General features: G+C 35.4%; 1 protein-coding gene across 6 annotated transcripts in view; it reads left to right on the forward strand.

Moving 5' to 3' along the window:
* The window catches only part of HELZ (helicase with zinc finger), a 141,722-nt gene that overhangs the window by 98,929 nt on the left and 15,017 nt on the right, over positions 1 to 27,776 (forward strand). For all 6 annotated transcript variants that reach the window (XM_074343502.1, XM_074343507.1, XM_074343503.1 and 3 more), the window contains 7 exons: positions 102 to 153; positions 938 to 1,128; positions 2,832 to 3,039; positions 6,413 to 6,492; positions 9,962 to 10,532; positions 10,932 to 11,175; positions 11,975 to 12,491. In XM_074343502.1, the coding sequence (XP_074199603.1) occupies positions 102 to 153; positions 938 to 1,128; positions 2,832 to 3,039; positions 6,413 to 6,492; positions 9,962 to 10,532; positions 10,932 to 11,175; positions 11,975 to 12,491 (1,863 nt within the window). The remainder of the gene's footprint in view (positions 1 to 101; positions 154 to 937; positions 1,129 to 2,831; positions 3,040 to 6,412; positions 6,493 to 9,961; positions 10,533 to 10,931; positions 11,176 to 11,974; positions 12,492 to 27,776) is intronic.

A 27,776-nucleotide genomic window follows, 5' to 3' on the forward strand; every position in this document is an offset into this window, starting at 1 on the left:
ATGTGTATACTTATTTTGCATAGGATTAGGAAAATGGTCATTGTTCTTTAATATTAAATGTATTTAAAATATTACACATTTGTGTGTTTTCTTTTGTAAAGGGGAAGAGCCTCCATCATACCCAGAATGATCATTTCCAGAATGATGGGGTCGGTAAGTGGAAAAATTAGCTCTATGACAACATGCTTTTATGATAAAAGAGATTTACCCCAGATTTTATCATTAGAAGAGGATGGGGACATGGACACACAAACGCACACACTCACATGAGCATCTTGGAACTCACTTAGCTCTTGCATTCAACACGTCTGTTCTTGTGAATGCTTTGATGTGTCACTTCTGAAAAGGGGTGATTTTGTACCAAGATACATATATAGAACTTTTGAGGATCAACATTTAAGTCTTTTATGCAGTGTAAGTTTTTGGAACATGTTTATATCCTACAAATACTGGATCATACCAATTTCAAGATAAAATTTATTTAAAAGATTTAAAATGTTGGGAGAATTGTGTTTTTAAAACAGTAATTGCTTAACCATTTTGTGTGTGGCTGTTTTACAATTGCAAGTCAAAACTTTATTTTGAGGAATTACAAATGTTTTCTAGTCTTAGAAGAATGTGTATTGTGTCTCCGTGTTTATGTGTACGCATGTTTTCTCTCTTAAGGGACACATCTCCAGCTCCTTGGAAGACATTTTAAAAATTATGCTAGTTTATAAAAGGAGCACTTGTATGTCTCAAGCTAATTTTAGTGAATACGGTAGAATGGTTATGTGTTTTTGGTATGCTTTATCCTTCCACACTGATGATTCTTTGATTATAAGATATCTTATGGCAAACCCGGGAAATAAAGTTTGCCAGTGGATGACTTTAATGATTTTCATCTAGGTGAATACATACAGCTATTGAGTGCATCCTTTCTCTATTTATTTTTCAGTTCAGCCCAATCCTTCTGTACTTATTGGCAATCCTATTAGAGCTTATACTCCTCCACCCCCTCTTGGACCTCACCCAAATTTGGGGAAATCTCCAAGCCCTGTTCAAAGAATAGATCCTCACACTGGGACAAGTATTCTTTATGTACCTGCTGTCTATGGAGGGAATGTAGTTATGTCGGTGCCTTTACCTGTAAGTAGACACTTGAGATACTCTCTATTGAGTAAGATAAAATAAATGAGTGACTATCCCAAATAGTGTTCTACCAACCTCTTTTTTTTTTTTAAACTTTTCAATGCCTATAAGCTTCTTTTAAACTGCTCTTATCTTTAAGCTTCGAATTTTGAAAGGACCAAAGAAATGTGAATTGTTGCTTACAATTTGTTATTAGATTGTCAGTAGCTATGAAGAAATCTATACATTGGATGCTTTGACTGACAAGCATTTGTATTGTTTTTAAATGTTTTTACTGGGGAAAATTGGGCTACAAGTTAACAGGGACTAGTAAACTGGACTCTTATAAAGTGATGTTTTTATTTTATCTTTTGCTTTTTCATTCTTACATAATTCACTAACCCTTTCTAAGAAATATAGTTCTTTGGAGAAGACAGACTTGGATTAATCTAGCTCCCTTGGATCTAAATTTATCTGAGAAATTCCACACCTTATGAAATCCTACTGGTACTTATAAACATTATTAAATCCTTTCTAAGAATATAGAGTTTTAGAGGGCTTCCATCTTATGTAAAACTTATTTTTTTCCTTTAAGATGTTTGAATATTTTGGTAATCCAAAATTTTTGCTGATATAGTAATGGTTCTAAATTCAGGAATTTCAGCCTAGAAAATATTTCTTTGATATAAGACAAGTACTGTAGTTTTAGGTAAAGGTGATTATTGCCAAGGATCTGCGACACCCCTGCCCACACCCCTAGAATGCAAAAATGCCTAGCTGCAAACACTTGTCAGCCATAATAGTCATGATTGTTCACAATCATGGCAGCCAATGAGAATAACAGTCAATAAGAAATATGTAATTCATGCCCACTCTCCATAGACTTTCAATTTTAGCTGAGTTATTCCTTCCCAGACAGGCTGGCAACATCATATATCATTTGCTTTAAATAGTAAGTCCCTTAGGATTTCTATTTCATTTTACTAGGTCAAAGAGACTTTTATTATATAAGCTTTCTAAGAGTGGGCACTTGACAGTTATAATAAAATAATAGGGGCAGTAGCTCAGATGTCATTGTGTTTGTTCCTTTTATGTTAATATGCAGAGATTATATATTTAGACACACCTGAAGAAATTTTCTAGTTCTGTGGTTTAAGGCAAGAATTGAGTTTATCAAAAGCATTAATTAAATTAGTTGTTTGACTTGTTTGAATTTTGACTACAGTAAAAGAACATGAAGTGATCGGTTATTCATATAAAATTGGAACACCTTTTTTTTTTAAGTTGAGACTCCTTAGGCTGAATTCTTTCTTAATTTTTCCCCTGTCCTCTTATTCAAGTCTATTAAACTATGTAACTATACAGTTATGACTTTAAAAGACAGTTTTCATGGTAATCTGTGACATATATACATTCATATTGAGGGAAGGTAATTCAAGATTATAAAATGAATAATTACCAATTCCTTGATTTCTTCCTAACCTGAAAAATGATCAGTTTTCCGTTACACACTAAAGATTAAAGGAGCCTTTTTTTATTTTTGCTAGTTAAGATATAGTAATAATTCTACCAGTTGTTACTATTAGAATTGGCTTCTTAGTTATTCACTTTGATAAAATTAACATCTCTGTGTGTTTGCTCTTTCCTCGTTAATAACACTATAGCAGTTTGCCTTCCAAAATGTACTTAATGCAATTATTCTATTTCTTGCAATAACCTAGGTACCATGGACAGGATACCAGGGTAGGTTTGCAGTTGATCCTCGAATCATTACACACCAGGCAGCGATGGCTTACAACATGAACCTCTTACAGACGCATGGACGGGGGTCTCCTATACCTTATGGCCTTGGTCATCACCCACCTGTCAGCATAGGGCAGCCACAAAACCAGCATCAGGAGAAGGATCAGCATGAGCAATGTCGAAATGGTGAGTTGCTTTGCTGTTCTCATGTTCCTAAATTGATGATATGACAGGTGGTATCAGTGTACAAAGTTCCTTCAACAATGTGATTGTTAACTCATTCATGGATTATAGATCTCTTTGAGAAGGAATCTGATGTAAAACCTATGGATCCTGTCTCCAGAAGATACAGATATGTACCCAGATACAAAATTTGCATGTAACCTAACTGCTTATGACTGATATTATCAATTTCCTGAAAAAAAAATGCTTAATTTTAATATTCAGAGTGTTTTAAATGGTAGTCACTTAAAATTGAGACAGAAAATCCTCTCCTGTTAAACATTTTTGTTGACCCTAAATATTTTTGTAGCATACTGAACATTAATGCTACTGTGGTAATAGTTGATTTGAAGTAGTTATTTCTTACACAAATCATAGTCTCTTGTCTACTAGAATTATAGATAAGGAAAAATTACTCTAAATTTTTTAAAGTCAGATTTATTGAGGTATAATTTATCTATAGTAAAATCCACCCTTTAAAATATACAGTTTGATGTGTTTTGACAAATACACACGGTTGTTAACCACCACCAATATCAAGATTCAGTGTGTTTACATTACCTCCAAAAGTTCCCTCATACCGCTTTGCAATCAGTCTCCTCCTCCAGCCTCCAGCCCTCGACAACCACTAATCTGACTTTTGTCCTCATACTTTGTCTTTACTATAGTTTATAATATAAGTGGACCCACCCATGCAAATTTTGGTGACTCTATTTTTAGTTTGTTTAAGGAACCCCCATAATGTTCTCCATAGTGGCTGCACCAATTTATCTTCCCACCAACAGAGTAGGAGGGTTTCTTTTCCTCCACACCCTCTCTAACATTTATTATTTGTAGATCTTTTAATGATGGCCATTCTGACTGGTGTGAGGTGATGCCTCATTTAGTTTTGATTTGCATTTCTCTAATTATTAGTGATATTAAGCATCTTTTCATGTGCCTGTTGGCCATCTGTATGTCTTCTTTGGAAAAATGTCTATTTATGTCTTCTGCTCCTTTTTTGATCAGGTTTTTTGTTTTTTTGATGTTAAGCTGTGTGAGCTGTTTGTATATTTTGGGAAATAATCCCTTGTCTGTAGTTTGCTAATATTTTCTCCCAGCCCAAAGGTTGTCTTTTTGTTTTGTTTATAGTTTCCTTTGCTGTGCGAAAGCTTTTAAGTTTAATTAGATCCCATTTTTTAAATTTCTGTTTTTATTTCCATTACTCTATGAGATGGAACCCAAAAAATATTGCTGTGTTTTATGTCAAAGAGTGTTCTGCCTTCGTTTTCCTCTAGGAGTTTTTATTATATCTGGTCTTACATTTAGGACTTTAATCCATTTTGAGTTTATTTTTGTGTTTGGTGTTAGAGAATGTTCTAATTCCATTCTTTTACATGTACCTATCCAGTTTACCCAGTACCACTTATTAAAGAGACTGTCTTATCTCCATTGTATATTCTTGCCTCCTTTGTCATGGATTAATTGACCATAAATGTGTGGGTTCATTCTGGGCTCTCTGTCCTTTTCCATTGATCTATCTGTCTGTTTTTGTGCCAGTACCATACTGTTTTATTCCCCTTTTCCAAGTATTCTGCCTTCTTTTGGATTAGTTGCATATTTTTTATGATTCCATTTTATCTCCTTTGTTGGCTTATTAGCTGTAACTCCATTTTAGTACTTGCTTTAAGGTTTGTAGTACACATCTTTAACTTATCACAGTTTACTGCTTTATGTATTATGTCATGCATTTTACTTTTATATGTTATAAGCCACAAACATTAAACAGCCAAGTATCTTTTTAAAGAGTTTTAAATAATAAATAAGAAAAATAATCTTTTGTATCTCTTCATGTAGTTAGCATTTATGATAATCTTTATTTCTTTCTATAAATTTATGTTTCCTTTTGAATAGTTTTTCCTTCTGCCTGAAGGACTTCTTCTAACATTCCTGTAGTGCAGGTCTGCTGGTGATGAATTCTTTCAGCATTTGTATGTCTGAAAAATTTTTTTTTCACTATTATTTTTGAAAGATACTTTTGCAGGGTATAGAATTATTGGTTGACAGTTTTTATCTTTTGGTACTTTAATGATGTTATTGTATTATTTTCTTGCTTGCATTGTTTCCAGTGAGAAATCTGATGCCATCCTTATCTTTGTTTCTCTGCATACAACATGTCTTTTTTTCCTAAAAATTTCTTTTTATACTGGTTTTAGTAATTTGATTATGATAAAATGATATTCCTTGGTGTAATTTTCTTCCTACTTCTTGTGTTTCTTGTGTTTGGGGTTGAGCTTCTTGGATCTGTGGGTTTAGAGTTTTCATCAAATTTGGAAAATTTTGATCTTTATTTCTTCAGAAATTGTTTCTGCCTTATCTCTTTTTCTCTTTTTCAGGAATTCCAACTACCTATATATTAGGCTTCTTAAAGATTCCCTACTATTCATGGATGCTCTTTTCATTTAAAAAAAAAACAAACTTTTTTCTTTTTGTGTTTCATTTTGTATAGTTTCTATTGCTGTGCCTTCAAGTTAACTAAATTTTTCTTCTACAGTGTCTAATCATCTGCTGATTCCATCTAGTATATTTTTCATCTCAGACATTATAGTCTTCATTTCTTGAAGTTTAGCAGTAAGGCTATTCTGGCATGAAAATTCACTATACAAAGTTCCCATGGCATTCTTTAAAGTATGTTTTCAAGGAAGAACCTAAATCAAAGAGTCTTTCAGGGAATTTAAAATATGTAGTAGTTAATTCTTATATATTAAAAGCCTTTCACATGTGTGAACTAGCATGATGTTCCTATTGTAATTGTGATTTTTTTTCAAATTAATATTGCTTCCTTTGCTATTTATTATCCCCTTATATTTAGCTTGATATTTATTACTTTAAAAAGTATAACTGTATTCTTTTTAGAACATCTTTATTCAGTTTAGATTCCTTTACCAAGTTGTATTGACACTTTTTAAAAATTTTTGCTTAATTGCATTTGTAAATGGCCAAAGTATTGTGCCTTTATAAAAAGGCAAGAATGCCAAGGCATTTTCTATGTCTAGTTTAAGAAAAAGAGGCTATAAATTCTTGAAGAGTGGGCAGTTATCTTTGGAATTATTTGATGTTTTAAGGTTATTCCCTTATTAAGCTTTTACCTTGCCAGAGAGGTTTGCTTCATTTATTAATTTTCTTTCTTGCAGAGGAGCTGTAACTCTGAAAATTTAAGAACAAAACCCAAGCAGTAGTAATACATCAATAGTGGGTGAAAAATATTTAAAATATACTTTGTCTAATATTGGATAGTCATTGGCATTTTTAACATCTTCTGGGGACAATTCATAAGAGTTTTTAATTGTTTTCTTAGGTAAAAGTGATACAAATAATCCTGGACCTGAAATTAATAAGATTCGAACACCAGAGAAAAAGCCTACGGAATCAAAACAGGTATGCTGCTTACATGTAGTGCATGTATTGTTTTAATGGATTTAGTTTGATTGATCATCTTGGAATCTTGATGTTTTAAAGAAAATTATGTACCTTTTTGTGTCTATCTTTTACGTTTATCGTTTTATGAGGATCTGGTGGGTCATGTTGCACTCTCTCCCTCTACCTTTTCTTTGGCCACATTATTTTATTTATCAGAATACTTTTCTTAAATTGTGCTATTCAATGATAGACTTGAATTTAGAGGCTTTCCCTGATAAAGTAGTAAATGAAGGCACAGCTACAGATGTCTCATTAAAGATTATGTCAGAAGGGGAAGCGCTGTTACAGTGAAGAAGGAAGAAGTGACCTCCGCACATCCCGCACCTTGTTCTCTCGTCACACCCACTGCAGAAGTCCTTAACCCTTAGCCCACTTGTTCATCTGCTTTCTCTGCTTCTGTGCTTGTGACCCAGTTAGGGAAAATCAAATCACTGGTTGAATTAGTGCTGCTCAAAATTCATGTTTTCCAATCTCAGGGAACCCGTGGGGCTCCTCCTGTTTCTTTTACATGGACTTAGGTCCCTTTGCCCAGTTTTCTCAGCAGATCATCTGATTCCTGCTTACCTTCCACCTTCTGTTACTCTTTATGATCAGGAGATGGCCTTGCCTTAGGATTTTACCCTGTCATCTCAAAACCTTAGACTCAGTACTTTTCTGTCTCCTTGAACATCCTTACTTCTTAATCACCAGTCTCAGAGGAAGAGGTTCTGTCAGTGTTTCATACCTCTCTCTATATTCTAAGATTTCTTACCATAAACTAGCCCAGTTCCATTATTTTCAATACCCACTCCATGGTAGTGACTTCCAAATCTGTATCTTAAACCTCAGCCTTGCTTCTTTAAGCAACTCTTCTCTATATTCAGTTACTTATGTCTCATCAGTAGCTCTGACTCACAGTTTGTAGAACTGGAAAGACTCAGTACCCACTAGAGGATTTGTAGTGCAGATTAGGCAGCAAGGAGAACTTGCCGATAGAGTCAGAGAGGAGCAGCAGTGTAAGTAGACATCCTGTGTGTTTGGAAAGGGTGCAGAGAGAGAACAGATGGCCTGTTGGGACATTGCAGCCGCAGCGGTTGTAGTCTGAAGCAGCTTAGGACAAAACCAACCACAAGAGTCTTAGGTGCTATCAGAGCAACTGAAGCCACAATAGCCAAGTGTCTCTCCTGTCCTTGTTTTAAAATTTCTGTTCTGGTCTTTCCCTGTTAGGGGAGTAGGCAACCTGATAGATGTGTTTCATTTTCTTTCCTACCCTGATGCTTTGTCCTGCTTTGGCCTAGGGGGAAAATATCCTAACTTTCCTGTATTAAGAGAAAAGTGATAGAGGATGATCTAATTCTAATAATATTAGAGTCAGAATCCTTCAGACCTTGCAGTCCACTGTCCTGCTTAGCCCATTGTAATGTGGTCGAGTAGCGCAGTCTTGATCTAAATTCCTGCGACACTGGTCTACCTCCATGGTCATGATTTTGTCCATGTCAAAGTCAGAAGTAAAGAGGTCAATTAAAACATCAGCTTATCCACAACCTTGACATCTAATCATGGTCTCCCTCATGCGATCAGAGTTTGCCTATCAACAGTGTCTTTTGGGAAAAGGTGTATCCCAGCTGAATGTAGCTCTGGTAATTAAAGGATAAAGATTTATGGGGAAAATGTGTGTTTATAAAGAACCTTAATCAGATTCTGAGAAATTTGAGGAGCAGGCATTGCAGCTGCTTGGGAAGACTGGGACAGAGTTGTCATCCTTCTCATTTCACTTTCCAGACAATTTATATACACCCAATAACCTTCAGGACCATATGGGTCATATTTAATGTTGGTCCTTTTGAGCTAGTGATTAGAGATGAGGATGCACTTGGCATGATTGGCACATCACAGCCATTTGTTACAATAACTTGGTTGCCAGGTGTACCCCCGCTTCAATTCAGGAACAAGCTACTTGTTCTGTCTTCTTGGGAATGGTCAGTTCCATGTCTAACTTGAGAGCCTTTGGTGAGGCAAGTACCCAGCAATCCTTAGTGACTCAACATTGAAACTTGTAAGGAGATTGATATACTAAAGCAGCTCAGTGAGCATTTTGACAAAGATGGAAAAGAAAAATTGCCTCTTTCCACCTTATATTTCATTTCCCACACTGTCACCACTTAAGATCAAACTTGTGTTTCAGAAATTTGACAGCACTCCATAGCTTACAAACCTTTTCCACAGTTTACAGGATTAAAAAAATGTTTATACTCGGTATTGAATCATTCAAGGTCTTGTATAATTGGGCTTTTACAGTTTCAGCTGATGTCAAGAAGTAGAAATTAGCCTATAAACAAGTCAAGTTGTAGCTCTTTGTACACAAAATTTCTCATCTCCTTAAATCTGCCATACTTTTTCTCCTCTCTCAATATGTAAGCTATTATCTTTACCTAGAATGTCCTTCTTTCATTGGAAAATTCCAGCTTTTTGTGCAAGATTTAACTCAAATGCTATCATCTCTGTGAAGTCGCCTATAATTTTCTCAGGCATCAGGATCTTACATCGCATCCTTTTCCAGCACCTCTGATTTTATGTTTACATATTGGTATCCTCAACTGGATTCTAAGCCAGAGCTTAGCAAACTTTTTCTGCAGAAGGTCAGAGAGTAAATTTTCAGGCTTTGTGGGCCATACAGTTTTTGTTGCAACTACTCGATTCTGTCATTGTAGTAAGAAAGCAGCTATAGACAGTATGTAAACAATGAATGTGGCTGTGTTCCAATAAAACTTTATTTACAAAAATCTGGTGGGCTGGAAATGACCTGGGGGCCGTAGTTTGCCAATCCCTGCTCTGCGCTCTTGAGGGTACAATCTGAGTCTTCTTACTGCTTTTTTAATCTCCAGCACCAGGCACAATGTCCTTGGTAGACCCTCAGTAAGTGTTTGCTAATGGAATAATGACAAAAAATTGACAACCAAACTGGTTATACAAAGTGATATAATACTTTTTTTTTGTTCACTTCAAAGTTGTTTAAATTGAGACAAAAAAGTTTTTTTTATTAATTTAGATATGTTTGAAGAAAGATGTATAAAAACAATAAAATCAGAAGGAAAGAACACATTTTAATGATTTATATCAGATGGAAGTAAATGGTTCTCTTTCCAAGGAAGAAAGTGTGAAATTAAAAATAATGTTTTTAAAGGAATTAAAGTGGATATGCTAATGAAATAGCAGTATCTCTTCTTATGACTCAGATTTAATATGCTGTTTTTTTCTGTTTCGTCTTTCCTAAGGTAAAGAATGTTCCCTTATTTGATTATCAGAAAATGATTGATTTGGCACCCAGCACTCCTACTATTACTGATAAGAACGGATCATATCCTTTAGATGGGCCCAGGGTAGGAAAAGTTGGCGAGCCACAGGACTTAGATCTTCCACAGTTAAAAGACTTCTTCTTTTTTTCTAGATTGATTTGGAATCGAATCCACAGAACAGAAGTCCTGAATCACGCCCTGGTGTTGTTTATCCCAATACCAAATTTCATCGCAAAGATAATCTCAACCCAAGACACATAAATCTTCCTCTTCCTGCCCCCCATGCACAGTATGCAATTCCTAATCGTCATTTTCATCCCCTTCCTCAGCTGCCAAGACCACCCTTTCCAATTCCACAGCAGCACGCCTTGTTAAATCAGCAGCAGAATAATTTGCCTGAACAGCCAAATCAAATGCCACCCCAGCCAAATCAAGTAGTTCAGCAGCAGAATCCGCTGAATCAGCTGACTCCGCAGCCGCCTCCTCAGCTTTCTCCTGCCTATCAGGCAGGCCCCAGCAGCGCTTTTTTCAATAATGCAGTTTCTCATCGACCACAGTCCCCTCCTGCAGAGGCTGTCATTCCTGAGCAGCAGCCCCCTCCCCTGCTGCAGGAGGGCCACAGTCCTCTGCGAGCCATCGCGCAGCCCGGCCCCATTCTTCCTTCACATCTGAATAACTTCACTGATGAGAACCCCCCGGGACTGCCTATAGGGGAGGCTTTAGGTAAGTTCTCCTGTCACTGCTGGATGTGACGGATTCAGAGATCATTTAGTTAAATGACATGTAGTATACAATATTATTTTGAGTCAGGATTGATTCATTTCCTTAAATAGTGCCAGCAGAAAAACCAATCACTTAGTGTAACAATCAGAATCTGGTTCCTAATGCTGTATAATATAAAGCATCCGGTTGATGCCAGGTTACACTGTAATGTAGGTAAGGAAGGATCCTCATCATTACTCTAACTTTAGTTACTGGCAAGTTTAGAAAACATTGCTTTCTCCAAAACTCAAGTTGTAGCCATTTCTTTGTGGGCAAAATCTGGTTGTAAAAATTCTTGCAGAAATTAACTGGACACCCCCACATGCTGAAAACTTAAACTTTTCTCATGTGTTTTTGCAGATCGTATGCATGGAAGTGTAGCTCTGGAAACATTAAGGCAGCAGCAAGTGCGGTTACAGCAGTGGAATGAGCATCATCATGCCTATCTCAGTCAGGGCAGCATTCCTTACCCACACCATCACCACCCTCACCCTCACCTCCAGCATCTTCCCCAGCCGCCCATTGGATTACATCCGCCACCAGTGAGAGCAGACTGGAAGCTCCCCAGCAGTGCTGAAGATGAAGCAGAAACAACAGACTCAAGGTATTTTCAGCAGAACAAAAATAGTCTCTGAAACATGACCCCTTTACTGTTTTCTTTCTTGAGTGTTGTCTTTTTTTGCGTGAAATTGGACTATTATCCTAAAGAAATTGGATGCCAGCCTTCTAGGCACATGTACAGTTCTGTTGATTGACTCTAAAATAGAGAGTATCCACTGAGCAGTAACTTTTGTGCGAACCTAGGCGATCTGGGTGATCTGCTGTGGATTGTAAATTAATGCGGCTCCTTACTTTGCAGTCTCTTCTGAAAGAGGAATGTACCATCACTGTGGATGTTTTTTTTTTTCACATTCAGTAGTAATGCAAAGAATGAATGAGGGTGAAATTAAATTAGTGATTAAAAGCTAAAAATTATACATTTACCAATTTTTTTCTAGCAGCACAAAATTCTACCTTCTTTTAAGCACTGATGTTTATGAGTGTTCAGTCCTCATTCTAAACTTGTTTTTTTGGTGTGTCATGTGAACGCAATGAAGTGTTTCCCAGTCCCTTCTGATGAAGGTCTGCCATTATGGTGACCAGTTACGGAACACATGTAAAGACAAGGACAGTTGTTTTTAATATCAAGAAAAAGAAAGAAATCAAATAGTTGGGCATATTTAATGTCTTCAATTCAGCATCTATTGAGTGTTAATGCTGCCTCTTGAGATGAATTAATACTAGTTCTAATTAAGTATCATGCTTTTTGCTTGTAAAAATTATACATTGTTGACTAAGCTCTCCTTAATGTGATGGAGCTTTTCTTTTGTTTTCTCCTTTCCTATTTCATCATCCTTATGTAGGTTTCAAGACTTAATCAGAGAACTGTCTAATCGTGATCAAAGTGAAACACGGGAACTAGCTGAAATGCCACCACCTCAATCAAGACTTTTGCAATATAGACAAATTCAGACTAGGAGCCCACCAGCAGTCCCATCTCCCCCGTCCAATACAGACCACAGTACCCACTTTTCTAACTTTAATGACAGCAGCAGAGACGTTGAAGTAGCCAACAACCCAGCATTTCCACAGCGCCTGCCGCCCCAGATGTTCAGCTCACCTTTCTCGTTGCCATCTGAACACCTTGCCCCTCCTCCCTTGAAATACCTGGCACCTGATGGAGCATGGACTTTTGCTAATTTACAACAGAATCACCTAATGGGGCCGGGTTTTCCCTACGGCCTACCTCCATTGCCTCACAGGCCTCCGCAGAACCCTTTTGTACAAATACAGAGTCATCAACATGCTGTTGGTCAAGAGCCCTTCCACCCGTTGTCATCTCGAACAGTGTCATCTTCTTCGCTCCCTAGCTTAGAAGAGGTAAATGTCTTTCTCTTCCTTTTCTCCTTTCAGGATTAGTTGATTGTGGAAATATCAATATTTATTGGTTTGGTAACGACAGTGGACAGACCTTATTGAATTTAATAGTCTTGTAAAGATAATCTTTCCTTGGACTTTATTTTATTTTTCAGCTTCATTTTATTAATTTTTAAAAATTAATTAATTTATGTGACACGTCATTGATTTACCCTGTTGCATCGGTTTCAGGTATACAGCAAAGTGATTCAGTTATTTTCACATTATTTTCCGTTATAGGTTATTGCAAGATATTGAATCTTCTTCCTTGTGTTAAACAGTAAATCCTTGTTACTTATCTATTTTATATATAGTAGTTTGTATCTGTTACTCCCTTACTCCTAGTTTATCCCTGCCCCTTCCCTTTCCCTTTCGGTAACTGTAAGTTTGTTTTCTATGTCTGTGAGTCTGTTTTGTATGTAGATTCATTTTATTATTTTTTAGATTCCACACATAAGTGATATCATATGGTATTTTTCTTTCTCTTTCTGGCTTACTTCACTTAAAATGACGATCTCTAGGTCCATCCATGTTGCTGCAAATGGCATTATTTTATTCTTTTTATGGCTGAGTAGTATTCCATTATATTTGTTAATTACAAATTTGTTAATTAGAGCTTTCCATAAATATTGGCCTTCTCAGCCATTGGTCATCTCCAAGGGCTGTGCTCTTTCTCCTGTAATTCATCCTGGTGCTTTCTTAGAGGCAATGACAGTGACACTGATTCCCAGATTTCAGAATTTGCAGTGCTTAACATAGAATTGACTCTGCTAAACTAAGCATTTTAAGGGAAACTGAATCTTTATCTTAAAATACTTTGGTATTGCTAAAGAGCTTCTTTATGGACCTTCACTGATATAAAAATCTTAGTAATACCAAGTTATAAAACTTCAAAAACAGTATCACTTGGCGTGGACTATAGAAACTTCTAGGCTGTTCCAGTTAAACTTGCAGTGATTAAAGATAAGACAGTGTAAAGCTGGTTGTGGTCATTATCATCATGGATGTCTTTTTAAAACAGAATAAACATTTCTTATTTTGAGTTACAAAAAATATTTTTTGATATTAGCCTCATTTTGGCAGTTCCTTAGTGATTTCTAAAGGCTTTAGAAATAATTCATGTTTTGCAATTTTCTGCTATAGATGCTGATTAAAAGGTCAAGTTTCATAGGGAAAGTTTTGTATCTTATTTGTAGGATTTTGAAGGTAATTTGTTCAAATTGTTCCAGTATTCGTTGATTGACTTATCCTGTATAATAACTGTCATTAAAACAGCTTAATTGCTATCTTAGCCTCCTAATATGAATTGTAACCCTAGGATGAATTGGTATCTGTACACATGTATTGTGAGGATCCAGAAATTTAGAACCATACTTTTAAAGATTTGACACATATCTGACATTATTTCAAATTATAATAGAATGACCTTCACAACTAAACAGTAGTAATTTTCAGTTAAGTGATGTTTTATGTATTTATCTACATGTGTATTTATTTCTGATAAAATTCGTATAACGAAAATTCACCATTTTAGCCATTTTAAAGTAAAATTTAGTGTATACACAATATTGTGCAGCATTCACCACTATCTAATTCCAGAACATTTTAAATCACACTAAGAGAAATGCCATAATCATTAAGCAGTTACTCCCCAATGCCCCCTATCTCGTCTCTAGCAACTAACAATCTGTTTTCTGTCCCTGTGGAGACATTTAATATGAATGGACTCATACAATATATGGTCTTCTGTGTCTTGGTTCTTTCATTTAGTGTAATGCTTTTGAAGCTCATCCACTTTGTAGCATGTATCAGTACTTCGTTCTTTTTATGGCTGAATGATATTCCATTGTATGGATATACTACAGTTTTATTCATCAGTTGATGGGCGTTTGGGTTGTTTCTGGGTTTTTTACTGTTATGAATAGTGCTGCTATAAGCATTCATGAACAAGTTTTTGTGTGAAAGTATATTTTCAGTTTTCTTAGATACGTACCTGAACTTCTTGGGTCATATGGTAACTGTGTTTTTGAGGAGCTGCCAAACTGTTCTCCACAGTGTCTTGTACCATTTTATATTCCCATCAGCAATGTATAAGGGTTCCAGTTTCTTCTTTTTCTTTTTCTTAAATTATAGCCATCCTAGTGGGTGTGAAGTAGTATCTCATTGTTTTGATTTGCATTTCCCTAATCACTAATGATATTGAGCATCTTTTAATATGTTTGTTGGCCATTTATATGTCTTTTTTGGAGAAATGTCTATTCAAATCCTTTGTCCATTTTGAAAAATGGTTGTCTTTTTGTTGTGAAGCTGTAAGAGTTTTTAAGTATATTCTGGATACAAGATTTTTATTATGTATATAATTTGCAATTTTTTTTCCCCTTCTGTGGACTGTCTTTTCACCCTCTTGATAGTATCTTTAATGCACAGTAGTTTTTAATTTAGATAAAGTCCAGTTTCTCTGTTTTTTCTTTGTTTATTGTGTTTTTGGTGTCTTATCTAAAACTGTTACCTAATCCAAGGTCACAAAAATTTATATCTACCTTTCCTAGTTTTATACTTTTAGGTCTTATATTTAATTCTTTGACCCATTTTGAGTTAAATTTTGTACAATTTTTGAGGTAGGTGTCAAATTCATTGTTTTACATGTGGTTATTCAGTTTTCTTTGCATCATATTTTGAAAAGACTCCTTTCTCCATCTTGTGGTCTTGGCAACCTTGTGAAAAATCAATTTGACCATAGAGGTATGGGTTTATTTCTAGACTCTCAGTTCTGTTCATTGATCTATATGTCCTTATGCCATACCACACTGTCACGTATACTGTAGCTTTATACTAAGTTATGTATTTGGAAGTATGAGTCTTTGTACTTTGTTCTTCTGTTTTCAGATTGTTTTAGCTATTCTGGGTCCCTTGAATTACCATATAAAATTTAGGATTAATTTGTCAGTTTCTGCAAAAACAGCCAGCCGGGATTTTAAAAGGGATTGCTTTAAATTTGTAGATTAATTTGGGGAGTATTGCCACCTTAACAACATAAAGCGTTCTGGTACCTGAACATGGGGCATGTTTCCATTTATTTAGGTCTTTTAAAATTTCTTTCAACAGCATTTTACAGTTTTTCAAGTATAAGTCTTACATTTCTTTTGTTAAATTTATTCCAAAGTATTTAATTCTTTTTTGTGCTACTGTAAATGGAATTGTTCCCTTAATTTTATTTTTTGGATTGTTCATTACTAGTGTTTAGAAATAAAATTGATTGTATATCTGCAAACTTGGCAGAACTCTTTATTAGTGCTAATAGATTTTTTTGTGGATACCTTAGGATCTTTTACATAGAAAATAATGTCATCTGCAAATATAGTTTTGTTCTGTCTTTCAATCTAGATGTCTTTTCTTTCCTTCTTTCTTTCTTTCTTTCTTCCTTTCTTTCTTTTTTGCCTAATTGCCCTGTGTACACAGTTGGCAAAATTAGAGAAAAGCAAGTATTTCTAGAGTGAGCTTTCCAAATTTCCTTCTGTTATTGACTTATAATTTCATTCCATGTGGCTGAAGAACATACTTTACATAATTTTAATCTTTTTAAATTTATTGAGACTTGTGTTATGGTCTAACATATGGTCTCTCCCGGAGAATGTTTCAGGTGCACTGGAGAAAAATGTGCGTTTTGTTCTTGTTGGGTGGAGTGTTCTGTAGATATGTTAAGTTTATTTGGTTTATATTGTTCAAGTTTCCTCTTTCTTTTGGATCTTCTGTCTAGGTTTTATATCCATTATTGAAAGCAGGATGTTGAAGTCTCTAACTATTATTGTTGAATTGTCTATTTCTCCTTTTAATTCTGTCAGTTTATGCTTCAGGTATTTGGAGATTGGTTTATTAGTTTTGCATGTGTTTATAATTGTTATATCTTCTTGATGGATTGACCTTTCATCATTATATGATGTCCTTTCTCTCTCACAACATTTTTGTCCTCAAGTATCTCTTTCTGATATTTGTATAGCCACACCAGCCCCCTCTTGGTTTATAGTTTGCATAAAATGTCTTTTCTCATCCTTTTGCTTTTTGATTTTGTCATTTGTTGTTTAGTGACTTTTCTAAACTATTTTTTAAAATTTAATTTTAAATTGGTTTTTAAATTCTGAGCTAATTGTTGAAGTCTATTATGTATGGCCGCTTAGTTTTTTCTTCCATTAGCTTAATGATCAGTAGTCACTGCCCAGAGATTTCCTTAAATGCCCAGAGTCAAAAACGTTGCCCAGTTTTTACAGAGGCATCTGTGTGTGTTTTGGCACACCTTCCATACTCAGCCAGGCAGTTTACATCTCTCCTTTAGCCTTAACTTCCTGCTTCTCCAGAGCCTCCAGGTCAGCCAGAGGTGGGAACTTTTCAGGTCTTTCCTGAGCATGTGCACAGTATGTGTGTGATCTTCTGGATTTTCAGGAGAAATAGGTCAGAGCTGTTCAAAGTCGTTTTTCTGTAAAGTATCTCATAACCCAGCCTTTCCTTCACAGCTTTTGGTTGGTCTGATGTTTGGTCAAACTATTACCCATTGCTTCAGGTAGCAGCAGCTAACACATTTGCCTTGTGAATGGTTTCAGTATGGCCCCTCTAGCACTGGTTGAGTTCTTAGTCAGACAAGATAAGGCAAATGTTGCTGTTGTACCAGCCAGATCAAAACAAGTAATTACAATTCTTTGAGAATGAGGCCCCTTCTGCTCCCTCTGATACTGGTGCTGGAAATGCAGGGTCTTATTTTCAAGGCTACCACTGAGCTGGAGAGCAGGGGCATTGGACTAGGGTAAATTAAAATACCATCGATCTTGCTGTTCTTACTGAAATTTCCTGGGTTTTCTTGATTAAGTGTATCCCTGGCTGCTGCAAACTTTAGTTTCCTGAATTCCAAGAAAGTTGATTGTGCCAGTTTTTGCCAGTTTTTTCGTTGCTTTTATGGAATTCCTTACTCCACCATTTACACTGATAATACTTGTAATATTTTGATTTAACCAGCCAAATGAGTTCATAATGTGGGGGGAAATAACATGTCAAAGTTTTTATGAAGTTTCGTACTTTGCTAAATAATGCTGAATACTGAATAGTGTACTTCAGTCGTTGATTTGTCTAAATGTTTCTTAGTTTTGGAATTTAAGTTCTTTGTACCGTCAGACTCTTTAACATTTGTTGTTACTGTTTAGCTGTGAGCGTATGAATAAGTACCTTCAATTGTTAGTGGGTTCTTAGAGTGAAATTACTTTTGCAAAAACATTTGGTCACCTTTATTTTGATGCATGAGATTCACAAATGATGACTAACTTTCAATACTGAAAAAAAAAAAAAACCCTTGACAAGGAAAATGTTACTTTTACCACATTACAGGTTTTGACGTTTTCACTGCGTTAGGATAACTTTCGTGTGTTATGGTGTACAAAATGATTTTGCATGAATCATCTCACAGAGTGAATGGTTTATGTGCTGCTTGTTTATATCCAGCCTTTTATTTATTTATATTTTTAAACTTTTTTTTTATTGAGTTATACTCATTTTTATATCCAGCCTTTTAAAATAAGTTCTTTAACATTAACAATACAGAAAAATGTTTTATTTACCTACTGACTGTGAGTTCTTTTATTGTTAGAAACCTTGATAGATTAATCTTATGTGGGATGAAAATATCTAGATGTTAGCTTAACAGTTAACTTGAACAGATGGTTTTTTATATTATATTTCATTAGTTTTCTCTTTTTTTTAATAATAATTTTGACTTTCTTTTGACAAATGGAGTACATGGTCAGCATGGAAAATGTGGAAGTTAGAGAAATTGTTTCTAATTTCACTATACCAGGATAGCTACTATAATGTCAGGGAGGAAGAAATTTCCTCTGCCCTTCTAGGTTCTTCCGGTTGGTCTAAGAATTAAATTGACATGAGACAGATTAATAGGAGAAAATCAAACAAAGTTTAATAACATCTATACATGGGAGAGACCAGGAAAACTGAGTGACCCACCACAATGACTGAAGCCCTCACCTCAAATACCATTTTCAGCTAAAGACATAAAGGATGTGAGGGCAGTGGTTTGGGACTTCACAGTGGAGGAAGGCAATCGACGTGGAGTTAGAAAAAGCAGATGTTTGGTAAACAGTGGTTTGCTGGCCATGCAGAGGCAGTGGGACCCAGAGAGGGGTTTTCACAAGCAGATTTTGCTAGGTTCTTCTCTGTGTGCCTCACCTAGGTCCTACCACAGTTACCTGTGGCAGCAGCTCCCTTCCTGGAACAGTCCTCTGTCTAGTCCTTTTAGGCAGTTGGGGGAAGGTCAAAGGTTCTTCCTGAGTCTTTGGGGCCTTAAAAATAATCAGCCTAAATTAATCGTCATGCCAGAGAGACATCTTGGGGTGGCAAACACTGTCAGGTGGCTCCCCTACAGTAATAGATAGCTTTTCATAACATCCATAGATAGGGACATGTGACTGATTAATGGAGGGAAATTACTTGTTGGAGACTCGAAACAATTTTTTTCCCTAATTGCTATGCTCGGTGTCACCCCCATCAAACCTTCCTTTCAACCAGGTTAAGGCACCCTAAATGGGATCTTAATCCTATTCTATAACACTTTCTGCAACTTGAAAAGTTTAGAGTATTTTCAGTTAGATGCTTAAGGCTTAATTCCATGGGTTTTCCTCACCTACCTCAAAAGCAGCAGAAGCCCTGGCCCTCAGCCACTTGGATGAAGCCAGGGCTCTGTGGTCTGGCAGTAGTGCCTGCACCCTCTCTCACTTCTAGTTCTTTCCTGGTGTGATGGGATAAGGAGAAGAACAAAGGGCAGAGGTGCCTTCCTACTTGGGCTGGGTTGCAGACCACTCCTGATTGGAAACGGATTGATAAATTGCTCCAATTTGTTTTCAAATGTCAGTGTAAGCTTGGGGTTATGATTTAATTTTCTCTAAATAGCCAGTTGTTTTCATACTTTATATTAAACATTTTCACTAAACAGAATAGAGGCTATCTTGTCAAATATTAAATTCTTTATAATAGCGCTGTATCATACTTACTTTTCAACTTACTGCTGTGAGGGGTGAGGGGAGATGAAATGCAAAGAGAAACAATAGAAGTTAATTCTTGGCTTCAGTGCGTCCAAGGATTCGGTTTCTAGTAATTTAGTCATGATTCAGGATTTTTCTAGGGGAGTTTGGATCTCAATGAGATTTTTCACTTTACATGATGACTTTAGAATCTAGTCCCTGATTAAGATGCAGCTCTTCAGTATATACTGCAATCCATTTCTGGACTTTCTATTTTTCTCCTCATCTATCTATATGTTTCTCTACCAGAATTACACTATTTTAATTTTTGAGGCTTTCTAGTATTCTAATTTGATAGTGTAAAGTCTCCTTTATTACTTTTCTTCCTTCCAGTTTTGGGGAGGGGGCAGCAGACAGGAAGGTTATTCTCTGGTTTTTCTACTAGAACTTTAGAACATCTGTGTGACCTCCCCCTCCCCCCACCTCCAAACAAAATCAGAAACCTTTCTTAGGTTTTAATTTCAATTACATTAAATGAATAGCTCAAATTGGGGGAAATTTTGTCTTTACAAATATTTTAAACCTCTTATTTAGGAACTGGTACAGTCTTGAATATTTCAGTCTTTTTTCCTTCCTCCTTCCCTTTCTCTCATCTTCCCACCTTTCCTTTTTTTGTTTGCTTTCTGGATATTCCTCTGTAAAATTCTGTAGTGCCTTCATTTCTGGTTAAATTTACTCATAGGTTGATTTTTCTTTGTTTTTGTTATGAACAGTATCTTTTTTTCCCCATTATCCTTTCCAGTCATTTTATCCTGAGAGACAAATCCTCACTCTTCTTAAGTAGTTTTATCATGTTAAAATCTTCTGTTTAACATAGAACCAGCAGCGCTAATGTTGGTGCAGAGCAAAACTTTGGCTGTTTAAGACATGCTTTGCCATGGAATAGTTCGATTAAAAGTGCTCACTAGTAATAAATGGAAAATTCTTTCTAAAAGCATCATTGTAAAAGTCTCCAAATGTTTAAAAGCTGCACATTTTTGTGTTGCAGTGGTGGTATTGTTATAATGGCTTCCTATCTTTCTTTTTATTGAAGTACAGTTGATTTACAATGTTGTGTTAGTTTATGGTGTACAGCATAGTGATTCAGTTATACATATATATTCTTTTTTATCTTTTTCATTATGGGTTATAAGATATTGAGTATAATTCCCTGTGCTGTACAGTAGGACCTTGTTGTTTATTTTATATATAGTAGTTTGTATGTAATGGCTTTCTAATGAAAATGGAATGCTTGTAAATCACTCATTTTGATCAGCTTTCAGTAAATCAGCATTTCCTTTGCCATCTTAGAGATGACATGTATGCCTCTGTGATGTATCTGCTTTGAAACATTTCTGTCTTAAATGTTAGCTTTTGAACAAAGACACTTTTTGGTGCATCTATTTATTTTCATTTTTTCTTTCTAGTTATGAAGTCAGTTTTCAATATTATTTTCAGGAAGTATTTGCCTTTCAATACTCAATGATTTCAATACTGTTGTCCAATCATCCTGCTACCCCGACCCCTACTAAGTTCCTTTCTACGGGGCAGGGTGTTACTGTATAAATGTAGCTTGAAGATTGTATTCTTGGCTGATTGATATATTCTGCCTACTCTGGCTTTCAGAGTAAATGATGTCAGCTCAGGATTTATGTTGCATAACCAGGCGGTAGTATTGCTGTCTTCTCCGAAATGTTAACCTCTCCGAGATATTGTTAATGTGTGGTATCTAACAAACCATCTAATGCACATGACAGAGACAGTGATCAACAAATCAACAAATTAGACCTCTATTCATGCTTGAATTATCAAAGCTAATGATTTAAATGAGGTGTTCTATTTTAATTAAAGTTTCTGGCACCATAGTTAATGAGACTTGGAATTTCCACCAGAGCATTAAGCTTTTGATAGTATAATTGTAAATAGAGCTCTAATTCATTAAATTGCTAAACTTTCTCCCAGTTATTTACTTATACATATACATGTGAAATGTTTTGCTAACCTTATGCATTAGAGAGATGCCTTATAAAACAGTGGTAAGCAGATTATGAATTTTTACTTAAACTGACAACCGCCTTTAACAATAGATATTCATACATGAATTTAGTCATTTAGCTTTTCCTTCTTAAATGGCTTTTGAAATGTCAGCTTTATACTTTGATTTTTAGAAGGAGATATTAGCAGTACACTTAGAAAATAATGATCATATGTTTAGTTACAACAGTTTCACAGTTTAAATGTGAAGAATGTTTATAAACACACAAACATATATGGAGTTGATACTGAACCCAGGAGTAAGAATCTCTGACGGAGTAGAATGAGCCTTTAAGCAATAATTAATGAAATTATTTAAGAACTAAGGACTCTAAAATTAATCTGGGTGCCAGTCATTGATAGGGTTGCCATCTGAAAATAAAGGAACAATCTGATTGGCAGAAGATGTGTATAGAAAGAATAGTTTCTTTATGGAAAAAAACTGAGAACTGGGCAAAAGTAACAGGAAAGAAAAAATGGCCTAGAAGAGAGAAGAAAGAAAAGAGGTATAGTTTATACATTTAAACAGCCTAAAGGCCCATAGAACTGAAGTATAGGTAGAAATAGAAGAGTGTTCTCTATCAGAAATGTATATTTTTTGGTAGGCAAGGAATTTTTTCCTCAAATTTTTGCTTGGAGGCCCTTCTCTTTCAAAGTCTTTTTAGAAATTTCCCTCTGTGGGGAAAAAATCTGAAATTTTAAGCTCATTTCCCATAATGCATTTTATTGTAATAAATTAGTATGCTCTCCATAGTTTTTTTCATTTAAATAACTTTAAATAGGCTTATATATAACACTTTAATTATTATAGCAAATACATCAAATTGTTGATGATTATTAAAGTTGGTGATGGATTATGTTTGGACAAATTAATAAAAAGTTAAAATATATTCTTGTTGACAAAAACAGATTTATTGAAGTCTTTAAAATAAAACTTAGAACTTTGGAATTAATTGAGGCCTTGAAGATCATTTATTCTAACTCCTTTTTAAAGGAAACTGAGATACTAAGACATTAAAGAACTTAGAACTTGAGCAGTTACTAATTACAGCGGAGCTGAGACTCCTGACTTCCAATCTTGTGCTGTTTCTGGAGCATCTTGAACTGTTCTTCACATCTTTATGCCACGAATAAAGTTTATTCCTGGAAAACGAGAAATGATTGCAATTACATGAAGTAGATGGCAATGGTGGGGGGGCACAAATTATGTTCTTGGGACCAAAGAATTAAATCTTCAGTTACATAAAGTTTTCCTTTTTCGGGAGGAGGAGGGATGGTGGTAGAGAGAGAGGAAGATGGAATTCTTAATTCTTAAAAGCTGTCCAGCTCTGGCTGCTAAATGTTTGACTGCTCAAATGATTTATTTGGAGATCTCAAATACTAGAAAATTAACTATAAGGGATGTACTTCATTTCTCAGTGTTCTTTAAAAATTGAAACAAAAATTCTCTGGCATTATCTTGTGTTTCAAGTTAATTATGATAATTATGATTCTTCAGAGAAAATGCAGATAGCTATGAGTTGAAGGTAAACTTCTGTGTACTATTTTATTTCCTATCTAAGCTGACATTTTTCCATTGTAAGTGGTAGTGTGGTCTATAATTGATAACTTGACTGTTTCATATTCAAGAAGTGTTAAGAAGAGCCAGATAGTCAAGGTAGCTCAAAATGTCACAGTAGTGAATCTGACATTTCTTTCTTAGATGTAATATTGCATTCATTCTAGTATCTCCTCTATTACTTTGTGTTTGGATATAGGAAAAGAATACTGGTTGGTGGGAAAATACTGTTTGCAGATTGTAAGTGCCCTTGCCTGTGAGATGCCTTCAAATGGTATTTTTCTTTATTTAGACCTAAATTGATTTTAATGCACTTTACTACAAAGTCGTATTTATTTCAGTATACCTTTCTTTCAAGAAAAACAATAACAAAACCCAGAAATAAATGTAGTGTGGTTTTGGAAATTAAGATACATTTTTGCTTTTATCAATGTAATTGAATCTTATGAACGTGATGTGACATTGAAGTTGTTTTTAAACTTCTGTTAAAATAATGCACTTTATTTTAAAAATAATTATTTTAAAATCATATTTTAAATGGTGGAGAGTGACACGGTTATTTAGGCAAGAGATGATGGAGGCTTGGGCTATGATGGAACAGTAGAAATGGTGAAAAATAAATTCAAGATCTGTTTGTAGGTAACACCTACAGGAACTTCTGATGGAGTAGATCTGATCTGAAATGAAGTGAAATAAAATCATCTGTTTCTCATTTCCACTAGCTACATTTCAGTTGCTCAATAGCCACGTGTGACTAGGGGCCACCTTACTGAACAGTGCAGATGCAGAGCGTCTCTGTCATCACAGAAAGGTCTTTTGGACAGCACTGCTCAAGAGAGAGACTCATACCCTTCAGCTCTTCGAAATTGTCTTACATTATTTCTTTGATAATTGCCTACCATCTCTTTAATCTGTTTCTCACTTTCTGAAACTTATGTTGATGAAATGTTAGACCTCCTGAATTCTTCAAATTCTTTTTTCCCTCTTATATTTTGGTGTTTGTATTTTTTCCTACTTTCTGAGAGATTTCCTTGATTTTATCTACAAACCCTTCTCTCACATTCCATATTTGAGCCCTCAGTTTGTTTAATTTCCGAGAGTTCTTCATTCTCGGATTTTTCCTTTTTCATAACATCTTATTTTTGTTTTACAAATGCATTGCCTTTTCTGAGGAAACCAATTGAGAGTTTGTTGTTATTTTGTCTTAGATTTTTAGTAAGAACTAAAACAGTATTTTAAAAATATTTTGAAAACATCATTGTTACTTTTTTCTGGGCCAACCTTTTTTCCTATTTGTTTATTTGTAACCATCTTTTTTGCTGGAGGCTCCCTTGAAATGTCTGATAACCCTTGATTATCTGTGTCACTAAAAAGCAACTTGGGAATTTTGTATTTATCTGAGGACTTACTGCCTGGTAGGCCTTTCCCTGGGGACTTTTTAATGCTTGAATCCCTCTGGTTGTTGCAGGGGAGTGCAGAGTGAGACCACGTGTTCCCTGTACAGACTTTCAGTTAATCCCCCCAATTTTATCCCTTCATCCTTTCTTCACTTTCCATGGTAGCTGGTGTTTCTGTAGCTGTAACTCCATCCTTCGCCTACACAGTCCTCCATGTATTGCAGAAATGTGTCCTTTGTTGATGGCCAGTCATCCAGTCTTGATTGTTAATATATAGATCTTTTATTTTCATTTATTATTATTTTAGTGGAGTCTTGGACCAGTCTCCACCATTAATTGGGGTATCATGCCTTTGAAAAACAAATACTATTTTCTAATTTATCAAGTCCTTTTCAGTAGAATACATCACATGTACCCATAAACATTACTGTTGCAAGTTACAGTTTATCCAGGATACATTGCCTGGCTTGCTGATATTGATTGTTTTTAATCATACAGTGATATTCCTCCCCTCCCTCCTTTCTAGTTTCTTTCTTTCCAGGTAACTCAACGAAATTGTAGCACCTTGCTTTAGACATAAGATGATAACCTTGAGGGGAGCTAAATTGAAGTAAGTTAGTAGAGCCCAAGAGTGTTCTACAGTCAAGAATTTCTTCTTCAAAGCTTGGGGAAATTAAAAGGAAGATCTAGCACGTATTCAACATTCAACATCTGAATGCTTTTGTCAAATGTTTATTGAGGACTTCTATGTTCTAGGCATGGTATTAGGTGCTGGGAATACAAAAGTGAGTAAGATCTGGTTTCTGCCCCAGAATCTTGCCATGTCCTTGAAATTTTAATATAGGTCAAGGTTATATTGTATCTTCTTGGATCACATGAATTCAGGCCAAAAACATATTTTTAAATTAAAAGAAAACACAAGCATCTCCAAAAAATCAATTTGGTTAATGAACCAATAACCTTCATCTTGTATGAGAATTTATAGTTGAACAAGATGTGAAGCAATGGAATTCAGTGATATTTTGGACCAATAAATTTGAGAAACTGTGAAAAATTACTAAACGCCCCAGAAATGAGGATGTGGCTTAACTCAGGGAGTACAGACTAATAGTCCATATTTGTTTCATTTACTTGTTTAGAGGTTTTTTTAGAAAATTAAATTTGACCAGTTTGATTGCCAGGCATATTTTCTCTGGTTTATGACAGCTTAACTTCACATCGTCCAACACCTGGTCTGCTTTACACATTTAGGTTACAGACCTGGCCCCGTGGACATTAGAATGTTACTCCAAGTTTAAGTAAGTGAAGAAGTAAAGTGCATTCATTAAATATGATGTTATAAAAGAGTTTTCATTATATAGAAATTCTGATATCTGTGTTATTTTAGTGAGAAACTAGCATGTTGTATCTAGTATCTCATGTTTAAATGAGTGTGTGTGTTTATCTGCATATGGGGCAAGATGCACGTAACGTTGGGTTTTTCTTTAAGTAATGTTAAGTTGATCACCGGGTATCAGTGATCAGAACATATTATTCTGACCCATCAACATTAAAAGTTCCCAACAACCTTTCACACTTAGCAGCTATTGATGATTGTTGCTTAGAACCATTGTTTCATTAGAGATAGCAAAATGGTGGTTTTCAAATTCTTTTAATTTCTTCTGTATTTATTTTTCTTCTGTAAAAGAGAAACTTCTCCTCATCGAATATCTGATTACCTAAAATCCAGTCTATGTAGAATAGACAGCCTAACTGATTGATTCTTGCCTTTTATTAGGCAATTTTCAGAGTAATGAAGGCCCCAAAGATGACCACTGAGGCTCCTCTCACCCTTATACATTTGAGTATCATTCTACTTTTTGACACATAGTTCTGTCTTTGGCCAGTGGGATTCCCTTCGTATTGATGCCTGTGTTCTTTTGACATGTTGACAGTGATCTTCGGTAGCTTCCGTACTTTCAGGCATCACAGGATGTCTCTGGCTCATCTTGCACCTTTTCTGCTCCTAACCAGGAATCAGTTATTGCTCAGGGAGCCCTGATGGAGACTGTATTCTGGTGCTGAAGATGTTCATTGCTACTGGTTGTCCTTACATTTGCCCTGGGCAGAGCTAGAAAGTGCTTTATTTTTTGAAAGGGAAAAATAGGTCACGCATCCGTACTGCTATTTCCAAGTCAAATGAAGAAGGGTTTTTAATATTTGTTTACTTTCTTTTACACTAAAGATCATGGTTTCTAATAAATGACTAACAGAACTAATTACTTGCTTTATATGTGTATACATACACATAGATAGATAAGATAGAGATGGGGTGTGTGTGTATGGTGGTTTTATAGTAACAATACTGATGTTAAGTTACCAGTAAATGCAGTTGAAGATATCATTGTGGTTCATTTTGTCCTAAGGCTATATCCCATAGATATATATAATATATTAGTTAAAATGCTGGATTTTAAAGGCATCTGAAATAATTCTTCTATGTGTGGTTATAGTGCTCATTTGATAAAATCTGAGTTTATTTCTATTAGTTTTTAGTTTTTAAGTTTGATTTTAAGAAGCATTTATTAGCACATGGTCCCAAATTCCAAATTATAAAAATAAGCAATATTCACAAAGACAGTACAAAAAAGAGAAAACTACAGATACCTGTGAATATCGGTGCAAGCATCCTCAGCACAACATTAGCAAATTGAATTCAGCAACATCTAAAACAGAATAATACACTATGACCATGTTTGGTCTTATTCCCAGAATGCAAAGCTGGTCTAGTATTTGAAAATAAATCAGTATAATCTACTATGTTAACAGTCTAAAGAGAAAAATCACAATTATGTCAATAGACCCTCCCTCCCCTGAAAAAAAAAAAAACCCACATACATTTGACAGAATACAACATCCACTCATAAAAACTTTTGGCAAACTAGAAATAGAAGGAAAATCCCTCAACCTGTTAAAGGGCATCTATACAAATCCTACAGTTACCGTCATGATTAATCGTAGAGACTGAATGCTGAGTGCTCTCTCTCTCAGATTAGGAACAAGGTAAGACGTCCACTCTCAACATTCCTATTCAGCATTGTACTAGAAGTCGTAGCCAGTGAGGTACAGCAAGAAATAGAAAAGGCATAGAGATCGGAAAGGAGGAAATAAAACTGTCTCTGCTCATAGATGACATGATTGTCAATGTAGAAACACCCAGGGAATCTAC

This window comes from Camelus bactrianus, chromosome 16, assembly GCF_048773025.1.
Source record: "Camelus bactrianus isolate YW-2024 breed Bactrian camel chromosome 16, ASM4877302v1, whole genome shotgun sequence".
Classification (NCBI taxonomy): domain Eukaryota; kingdom Metazoa; phylum Chordata; class Mammalia; order Artiodactyla; family Camelidae; genus Camelus; species Camelus bactrianus.